Source organism: Equus asinus, chromosome 26 (assembly GCF_041296235.1).
Source record: "Equus asinus isolate D_3611 breed Donkey chromosome 26, EquAss-T2T_v2, whole genome shotgun sequence".
Lineage (NCBI taxonomy): Eukaryota > Metazoa > Chordata > Mammalia > Perissodactyla > Equidae > Equus > Equus asinus.
In genome coordinates, this window is record NC_091815.1 from 25,643,708 (window position 1) to 25,654,347 (window position 10,640).

Sequence of the window (10,640 nt, forward strand, 5' to 3'; positions counted from 1 at the left end):
TTCCCAGCCATCACCATCTGACTGTCACTTTCAGTGCCACCATGCTGGCCTCAGGGCTGCTTCTGGTGGCTTTGCTGTCCTGCCTGACTTTAATGGTATTGATGTCTGTCTGGCGGCAGAGAAAGCTCTGGGGAAGGCTGCCTCCTGGACCCACCCCATTGCCCTTCATCGGGAACTACCTGCAGCTGGACACAGAGCAGATATGCGACTCCCTCATGAAGGTGCCGCCAGGAGCGAGATGGGTGGAATGGGGTGGGTGTGTGTGCCTGACCAGTTGGCTGGGTTTTTGTGGCAGGGGATTGACAAAGTTGCACCAGAGTCTCAGGAAAGGGGAATTTTGAAGGTTCATCATCAGGATCCTAGGCAGGAAATACCAGATTGTGGGATGTCCAGCTCCTCAACTGTCAGAACCTGTGGGGAAATTCATCCTGTTACTTGAGGTCTGGGTTCAGGGCCAGTTCAGAGTAGCGGTGCTCCCTCTAACCACTCGCACCTACCACCATCAGATAGGCAAGCGCTATGGGCCAGTGTTCACAGTTCACCTGGGGCCCCGCCGGGTCGTGGTGCTATGTGGATACGATGCTGTGAAGGAGGCTCTGTTGGACCAGGCTGAGGAATTCAGTGGACGAGGAGAGCAGGCCACCTTCAACTGGATCTTCAAAGGCTATGGTGAGGGGGGGTCTTGGTGTGGGAATAAGGGCAGGCTGACTTGGTGGCTTCACTGGGGTTCTCAGCTTTCTCCTGCCTCCCCCACCCCCTCAGGCTGTGACACAGCCTTCTGTCTTCTCTGGCCCCATCTCTGTTCATTGGTGTCTCTCCTTTTGTCTCTAAATCATCTTAGAGTTTCTGCCTCTCTACTTCTGCCTGCCTGTCTCTGCCCCATCTCCCCGTTCCTTCTCACTAGATGTCTCTTCCTTCTCTGTATCTGTTAGAACCTCTTGATTTCTGCTTTGGAACCCTTGTCTTCTGTCTCCATGTGTCTTTTGTCTTTTTCTTCTTCTCAGCTTCTGTGCTTCCTTGTGTTTCTCTCTCCCTCTTCCTCTCTTTCTTCTTCCTTAATCTTAGAATCTCACATTATTTCTGCTTCAAATTCCGCATGATTCTGTCTCCTGGTGAGTCTCTCCTCTCTCCAGACCACCTTTGTTTCTCTCTCCATATTTTCCTTTCTTCTCTAGGCTCAGTTTTAGAATTTTTCACATTTTTATATCCACCTCTCAGATCTCCACGTATCTCACTTCCCTCCCTCCCTCTCTTCTCTCTCCTCATGAGTCTCATTGTATCTCTTTTATCAGTGTATATCTTTTATCTGTCTTGTCTCTCTCCTTCTCATATTGTTCTTCCAAGTCAGTCTCTCTTTCTGTATTTCTCTGACCATGAGTTTCTACATCTCCCTGTTTTCTGCTGTTTCTCTCTCTGCTGGCTTTCTCTCAGAGTCTCTCCATCTTTTACCCATGTCTTCTCTCTCTGCTCAGCTCTCTGTACTTCTCAGGGTCCCCGGGGCTGGTCTGTGTTGTGCCCCTGCCCCTCTCTGCCCTTTCTCCACTCCTATGCTCCCTCCCCAGGTGTGGCATTCAGCAACGGGGAGCGGGCCAAGCAGCTCAGGCGCTTCTCCATCACCACACTGAGGGACTTCGGAGTGGGTAAGCGTGGCATTGAGGAGCGCATCCAGGAGGAGGCGGGCTTCCTCATCGAGGCCTTGCGGAGCACGTGTGGTGAGTGGGGGACCCTGGAGTACCTGGGAAGGAGAAGTTAAGCACCTGATGGGGACACTTGCATTCTGACGTGGGAAGAGGACTAGGTCGAGGGAAGGCCTGGGGCTCTCAGCTCTGGGATCTGGTCCTGGAACTTTGGCTCATCACTTCAGTTCCTCCCTCAAATTCTCAGACTGGCATGTGACTGTTGAGTTGACTCTCCCCCAAATCCATCTCTCCCCGATCCCACTCCACTCCCCAGGCAACTTCATTGATCCCACCTTCTTCCTGAGCCAAGCTGTCTCCAATGTCATCAGCTCCATTGTCTTTGGGAACCGCTTTGACTATGAGGACAAAGAGTTCCTGTTACTGCTGCGTATGATGCTGGGAAGCTTCCAGTTCACAGCTACATCTACGGGGCAGGTAACCCATCCTAGCCTGGCTCTACCATGTCCCTACTACAACATGCCAAGTGCTCCTCCACAGGGAGACAGGTGTCCCAAACTCCCAATCTCCTCCAGACAGGGTTCCGCAAATCCAGCCCCCACTCTTGGACAATTAACGCTTGCACTAGAATCCAGGACAAGTGCCCAACACTCAGTCTCTACTGACATCTGGATATTTCTTCAAATGTCTTCACCCTCCCCCAACCCAAAAACAGAACCAGAGCAAGATTCATGCCCTCAACCCAGCTCTCTCACCTGGGCAGGTGTTCCCATCCTATCTTACCTTAATATCTCACAGGTGCTCCTTGTTACAATAGTCCATCTTTCCATCTGAATTCCTTAACATCTGGACAAATGACCACCTCAGCCCACCCTCAACACCTGGTGCTGCAAAATACAAGCCATCAAAATCATTTGATATCTACAAAGTTGTCCTAAACCAGCCCACTGGATTACCTAACAAGCAACCTGTACCAGATGCACTTAAATATCTGAACAATTGGACAGGTATCCCAGCCAACTCCCATAACCATTTAAACACCTGGGTAGACGGTTCCCCTAAACACTGAAATAAGTGTCCCTCAACCCAGCCCACTCAAACACCTACATAAGTGCCCATTATCAGTGCCCATTATCAGGCTATTTGAATATCTGAACACTCAAACAGTTATCATCCCAACTTTAACATCTGCTTATTAATCCCACTTTAATACCTGAACAGCTGTACAGAAGCCCCCAGTCCAGGTCCCCAAAATATCTGGACAGTTGTCTCCTACTGAGCCCACCTGAATGTCTAAACACCTAGACAAGTGACCCTCCCAATACCAGACCCTCTTGAATAGCTTAACACCTGGACAGGTGTCTCCCAAACCCATCTCAACTGAATATCTGAACACCTAGCTGTGTGCTCCAAACCAGCCTCATCTGAATATCTGAACCCTATACATGTCCCAATCCATCTCACCTAAATTCTTGGACAGGGGCCCTAACAATTAACTCATGTGTACACTTAGATATCTATTCCCATCCAGCCCCATCTAAATACCTCAACACCTGGGCAGGTGCCTTTAACCCAGTGCCTTCCTGGCCCTGAGACAGGTCCCACTGCCATCGAGTCCTGCCCACTAACAACTGTCCTTCCCTTTTCTTCCTCTGTCCCCCACTCTTAGCTCTATGAGATGTTCTACTCAGTGATGAAACACCTGCCAGGGCCACAGCAACAGGCCTTTAAGGAGCTGCAGGGCCTGGAGGACTTCATAGCCAAGAAGGTGGAGCAGAACCAACGCACCCTGGATCCCAACTCCCCGCGCAACTTCATCGACTCCTTCCTCATCCGCATGCAGCAGGTACACCCCAGCAGCCAGGTGGGCAGGTCCAAAGCCAGGCAGAGGGAAATCAGGCTGGGGATGGAGGAGAACAGAGGCCCATTCGAATGAGTCCCCTATCACAATAAACCTCACAATCCAAGTTATAATTAGCCGCCACTGTTCCATCTACTGAGCCCTTACCCAGGGCCAGTCGTGTGCATGCAAATCATAACAGCAAGCACTTCCATAACACTACCATGTGCCAGGCACTATGTTAAGTGCTTCACGGTATTCGCCTACTTAAAACTCAGAACAGCTCTTGAAGGAGGTTCTATTATGACCGCAGTTTTACAACTGAGGGAAGTGAGGCCTAGGGAGTATAAGTGGACTGCCTGATGTCACACAGCAAGGAAGCAGTGGACACTAGGTCCAGTCGTGGTCTCTCTGACTCTAACACTGGTGCTTTTAGCCACCATGCTCTCTTACCTTTCGTTCCCTGGTCATCAGATGCACCTGTGTGGACAGGTCACCTGGCTTTACCATGAGACAGTGGAGGTCCCCTCCCCCATCTGGAGGTCAATCTCCCTTCCGGGAAGAAAGGAGAGGAGGCTTTATGGAGTGTGAAGTCGAAGGTGAAAGGAACAAGGGAGGGATTCCTCTATAGTAAGCTTCAAGATTTTTAGTGAAGGAACAAGATGCTGTTGCTTAAAATTCTGTTTCTGAGTCTCAGAACGTCAGTCTCTCTTTAACTCTCTCTGACTCATTCTATCATGCCATCTTTGTTCCTCTTTCTCACTCAGTGTCTCTCACTACGCCTCTCTTTCTAAATATTCCTACCATAAAAAGTGACCACTAAGGTGATAATTAAAGGACAGTCAGCTGGCAAAGAATGTGAGAAGAGCATTTCGGGCAGAGCCAGCATCTGGGGCAAAGGCTTGCAGAGCAGAGAGAGCCTGAAAGAACTAGGGTTCCTCTTCCCACCTTTGCTCTGGATTTAGGAGAAGCAGGCCCAAAGACAAACCCCAGAATGGCCCTGAGAGCATGGAGGAGTGGGTTCGGTCTGAAGCCCTCTCTCACTGCAGGAGCAGACGAACCCCAACACGGAGTTCTACTTGAAGAACCTGGTGATAACCACGTTGAACCTCTTCATTGCTGGCACAGAAACGATCAGCACAACCCTGCGTTATGGCTTCCTGCTGCTGATGAAGCACCCAGATATAGAAGGTAAGGCAGGAGGGAGCATGAAAGTCGGGGTCACAGATCCTCAAAAATCCTGTAAGCCCACGGCAATGTTCCCAACTCTCTCAGATCCCCGGATCCTCAGACACGCCCTGCTATCCCGAGACTGGGTGATATTTAGCTGATGGGCACCAGTCAAGTTTCACCAGCTGTTAAAATATTTGAAATATCAGAATTGATTGGATGGCTCCTATGCTAAGCCTACCGAGTGCCACTCCCTGCCCTGATTGCAGACCATCCCCGAAGACTCCTCCCTTGGACTTTTCCTATGATTCTGGTACGATCAGGTGAACAGAGACCTGGGCTAACAATGCGTATGGCAGATGTCTGTTTTGAACACGTAAATGTCACAAATGGACGTATAGTTGTTCACACTTGGACTATCATCCCGGCCCTCAGACCCCTAGATACCTAAACATGTCCCTTCCTCCCCCCAGCCAAGGTTCATGAGGAGATTGATCGAGTGATTGGCAAGAACCGTCAGCCCAAGTTTGAGGACCGGGCCAAGATGCCCTACACAGAGGCAGTGATCCACGAAATCCAAAGATTTGGAGATGTGATCCCCATGAGCCTGGCCCGTAGAGTTACCAAGGATACCAAGTTTCGGGGCTTCCTCATCCCCAAGGTGCTGCTCTGCCCTGCCTAGAGGGACCTCCAATCTGCTCCCTGTGACCCCATCCCCCTTAGAAGCTCCTCAGCCCCTGTCCGACTCCCTCAGTCAAAGACTCCCAACCACCACATCCCTTCAACCTTCCCACTCAGAGACTCCTGAATTCCATCTCTCCGCCGACCTCTTGCCTCAGGGAATATGAACCCCATGTTCCCCAAATGTCCTCTCTCAGAGAACATGAACCCCCATGTCACTCCAGCCTCCTGCCTTGAGAGACATGAACTGCTTGTCCTCCAGACCTCAAGCCTCAAGAGTCATGGAATTCGTGTTCTTCAAACTTCCCTTCTCAGGGAAGAAACTTCCCATCTCTTGAATTTCCTGTCTCAGAGAATATGACCACCCATTACCCCAAATCTTTGGCCTTGGAAAAACAGACCCTATGAAACACCAACTTCCTACCTCAGGGACATGAATCTAAGGTCCCTCAAAGGACCCAAACTCCCATGTCTCCCATTTCTCTTTATCTGGGCTGCTCAAATTCCCCCTCCAACCCCCATGGGCTTTCTGCACATCCATCTCCTACTCTGCCTTATCAAATCCTCTGGCCTCCTCCCCACCAGGGCACTGAAGTGTTCCCTATGCTGGGCTCCGTCCTGAGAGACCCCAAGTTCTTCTCCAATCCCCACGATTTCAACCCCCAGCACTTCCTGGATGAGAAGGGGCAGTTTAAGAAGAGTGATGCTTTTGTGCCTTTCTCCATTGGTAAGAGACCACTATCTGCTGCCAAGCCACCACTCACACCCACAGGGGCTTCCTTCTCTCTCTGAGGTATAGTCTGGTCTCTTTCTCTACCTTGGCAGTCCCTCTTAGAATCTACCTTGGAGGCAACTCTCTGCAACTCCCATAACTACCAAGTACCTGGGTCCAGGAAAAAGCAAAGGGATGCTTATACCCCTTTCAGAGCTGGGGAAAACCAAGGCCTAGAGTGAGTTAGAGATTTGTCCCAGGTCACTTAAATTCTTCAGATGGCTGGGAAGGAGATGACAGCACAGCAGCCATATTTGAGTGTGTATTCAAGGAGAAGGGGCATCTAAAGTTCTCATTGTTACAGCCTGGTATGGCTCGCCCCCCATCCCAGGTACACCGGATAATGAGGCTCAGAGTGGGTTAGAGACTTCTCAGAAATGTTTCAGGCCACCATATGCCAGCCTCTCCTCCCGGAGAGAATGCAGCTGGCATCTGGTAGTGGGTCGAGGCAGTGGTGAGAGTTGGCCTCACCTCCGCCCCTCCCATCTCGTCTCTTCAGGTAAGCGGTACTGCTTTGGAGAAGGCCTGGCTAGAATGGAGCTCTTTCTCTTCCTCACCACCATCATGCAGAATTTCTGCTTCAAGTACCCTCAGTCGCCCCAGGATGTCGACGTGTCCCCGAAACACGTGGGCTTTGCCAGCATTCCAAGAAACTACACCATGAGTTTCCAGCCCCGCTAAGCCAGGGCTGTGCCAGGACAGGGCTAGTGGGAGGAGCAAGTAGGGGAGAGGGAGCCTGGGCTTGGCTAGCTGAAAGGTGGGGCCAGCGGGAGGGGCGGGGCTAAGCATGGGGGTGGGCTGGGGGGAGTTTCGAGGGGCAAGGTGGATAGGAGTGGAAGAAGAAACAGAACGGGCTCTGTCTCTTCTCCTTGGTACAGATAGCTCCTTCAGAGCTGGGATGAGAGGAAGGGACACTTTACCCTAAAAAGTGAGGAAGAAGAGAGCTGTTATTTACTGAGCACTTACTCTGGGTCAGCTCTATGCTAAAATCGTAACATGCTCGCCTCAGTTACTGCTTACAACCTATGAGACAGGGAACAGTGTTCATGCCCATTTTACAGGTGACAAAGCTGAGGCTCAGGTAGACTAAGTCTCTATCCTAGGGTATACAGAACACAGTAAGTGCTCAGCAAGTACTTGAGCACAGATCTGTGCAGAGATGGCTCTACTTGGCCCACAGTCCATTGGCTAGATTCTCAAAAGGCACCCCCTCCTCAAATGCAAAGCAACAGCTTAGTTTATTACCTAACAGCTCTGTCCAGGGGATTTTTCCAGAACTCTGACAGGTGGATGACATGGCTTCAAATACACACTTGCCTACACTCTTGCCCACTTGTTCACACTTTGGATGCCAGGGAATACTTCATGCCTCCCGCCAGATAAGGCCACTGTGTCAATCAGAGTCAGACCTGGGGACAGTAGTCAGACCTCTTTGTGAAGTGGTTGAGGGAGAGAAAAACTTTCAGAGAATTCTGAGAGATCTTTAGTCATAGCACAGCCATGTACATGTGTGTGAGTGTGCAGGCATGTGTGGCTGGTGGTATATGATTGTATGTTGGCCTGAGAGTATGGATGAACTCATATTTCCTATGAGATTCTCAAGGCAGGACTCTGATGGATCTGGGGTCTTATCTCCAGATATGAGACTTAAAATTCTCAGAATCACATGCCTCCTCTTAAATAAGTTAGTGTAGCTTCCCTTAGAAGCGGCATCAGCCTTAGGTCCGTGTGTTAGATCTAGATTCAGATGTAGCCATACATCTAAATGCTACACAGACCCCACCCTCACAAAACTTGCTGGACTTGAAGGACCTGTGATTGAGATCAAGTGATGGGAAGCCTGGTCTTTTGAACCCTGTACATTTCATCACTGGCTCTGATTCTCAAGTTTCTCAATTTCCATTTTCTGTGTCTTGCAACTTGAGTTCCATGAATTGGCTGCTTCCTGATCATTGAAGGAGGATAAGGATGGATTCCTAGAGTCATACTTTTCATTATTATAAACTCGTTAAGAATCTAGTGTCAAAATCAAACCTCATCCACCTGTGTGCATGTCATCTTAAGAGGCTTCAAGAAACCTCGACTGGGGGAATCTTAGAATTGTGGTGTAACAAAACTGTCAAATCTTGGAACTGCAAAGTCCACAATTAATAATCTTGGAATCTCAGACTCCCAGAACTGTCACCTCAGAGTATTTGAATCACTGATGCCTGGAACTCTGGATGCTCAGAATTTTAGCATCAGAGGTTCCCCTGAACACATCTTTGGGAACTGCATTCTGAGCCCCTCTGCTAGCAAACGTCAGTTCTGCAAGCTGAATGTTCCTTCTGAGAAAAAGTCAAGAGAGGAGGGGGCTTAAGCTAGCTGGGCTCTGCCAATGAGCCCCATTTCCTTGGGAAGATAGGGTGGCCAGATGGTCTTTGCCTTGTAGGGGAGGGAGAGGAAGAGAACTAGTATTAATCCCCATAATCCTCAAACTTACATCTGGAAAAGAGAAAGCAGGAGTCCATCAATGCATTACAAAGGTGCCGAGAGAAGTCACATTCTAGCCACCAATGCCTGGATCACACTGGCGCAGAGAGGATACTCTCAGCTCTGGTGCTCTGGAATGGCGAACTACTCAGGCCAGCAGAGATGGTGCTAGGGCGGAGGAGGGAACAGGAGCCCTGGATTCTAGTCCAGACTCTGCTGCTAACTTCTTGCGCCTTCTTGAGCCTCTCTCTGGCCTCACTTTCTCATCTGCCTCCTTCCTTGTAGGATTATGTGAAATTCAAAACACAGCTCAGTGCTGAAGAGCTTTAAAAACTCAATGGCTGCAGGAATGGGAGGATGGAATGGTAATATGTCTGTGTGGTTCATTTTTCACACCCTCTTCTGCCAAACCAAATTCTCTAGAGTTAACACATGCAGACACACACACACACATACACATACACACACTCACACCTGTTCTTCCATACAACAAGAGAAACTGGCATGAATCATTGCCTATTATGCCAGGTACTGTGCTGTAGCCCTTCTACTAGATTCCTAGGATGACTGTACCAATCCCCCATGAACTGTGAGGCTTAAAGCAACAGAAATGTATCTTCTTGGTCTGGAAGCTAGAAGTCCAAAATCAAGGTGTCAACAGGGCCAACCTCCTTTTAAAACCCATAAGGGAATCCTTTCCTGCCTCTTCTTACCTTCTGGTGGTTTGCTGGCAATCTTTGGAGCTCCTTGGCTTGCAGCTGCATAACTCTAAACTTGGCCTTTGTCATCACATGGTGCTCCCCCTGTGTGCATCTGTCTTCATAGGGCCATCTTCCTAGAAGGACACAAGTCATACTCCATTTATATAAAATTCTGGAAAGGGAAAAAATATTGTGTGGCAATTAGTAAAGGAAACCTTGACTAAATTGGAATTGGGAGGACCTGAAGGGGAAGCCCTAATGGCCTATCATACGTCATTGATTACACCTAACAGGAGGAGATTGAAGCTTGCATCTCCTACAGGAAGTAAAACTAATTTACTTTTGAAGGAAGACTTTTCTCCCCACCCTGCAATAGCCCAGCCATTGAGAAATGCCCCAGCTCAGCCAATGAGAAGGTGTTTGCAGCCCTGATCTCTTACTTTCCCCAAGTGGTGTTACCTTTAGAACAGCTCTTTCCTGGTCCCCCTTTTTCCCTATCAAAGCAGCTCTTCCTCTTTGTTTTCTGGATTTGCCTATGGCTTCCCATAACATGCACATCCTGGATTGTAATTCTTTTGGCTATTCCTGAATAAACTCATTTTGAGGATAAAATAACAGGTGAAGTTTCCTTTTTAAGTTGACAACTGATACTGAGACCGGGTCCGTGGTTGCCAGGAATTTGAGGTGGGAAGATGATCTGAATACCAAGAATGCACAGAAGAACTCTTTGGGGTGTTGTAATTATTCAGTATCCTCTCTGCAGTTGTGGTTATAAGAACCCAAGCATTTGTAAAACCTCATTGTAAAAAGCGAGTTTTACTGTATGTATAAATAGTTCAAATAGTTCTTATAAAAAAAGTAACTGCAATGTTTTTTTTAATAAGTGAGCCTAATATTTAGGCAGATTTATGAAAAAAACAGTCCTAGGTGTAGATGATTTAAATGCCCTGTTAGCTTGAGGTCTCTTTGAAGAGTTCTGTGGCATTTCATAATCCTATCCATAAAGGCTTAATCATGGAGCCTCATGAAACTGTGAGACAGCAGACTCGTGAAATTGAAAGGGCTGTCTCTAAAGCCCACTGTTGTAAAGCTTATGGAAGCCAAAAGCTGGGCTTTGATGCAGTGCCATGTTAAGTGTCTAACGAAAATGGTTTTGCCTGTGTAAGGATTGAAAATTGTGCTGGAAAAAAATGCATAAGAAAATATCAACCAAATCCAAATTGGGGTCTGGACAGTTTCCAAAATAACTATTTTATGCTACTCAAAATGTCAAGGTCAAAGGCAACAGAAGCTGAGAATCCAAGATTAAGGAAGATCAAAGACATAGCAAGTAAATATATTGCATGATCACAGATTGGATCCTGAAC

At 48.4% G+C, this 10,640-nt stretch overlaps 1 protein-coding gene across 1 annotated transcript; it reads left to right on the plus strand.

Moving 5' to 3' along the window:
• On the plus strand, positions 1–9,888 carry LOC106843257 (cytochrome P450 2A13-like). The gene is made up of 9 exons (XM_014860209.3): positions 1–221; positions 507–669; positions 1,563–1,712; positions 1,954–2,114; positions 3,307–3,483; positions 4,527–4,668; positions 5,121–5,308; positions 5,914–6,055; positions 6,600–9,888. The coding sequence occupies exons 1-9, from the start codon at positions 42–44 to the stop codon at positions 6,779–6,781; spliced, it is 1,485 nt and encodes a 494-aa protein (XP_014715695.2). The 5' UTR covers positions 1–41; the 3' UTR covers positions 6,782–9,888.
• The last annotated feature ends 752 nt before the right edge of the window (positions 9,889–10,640 follow it).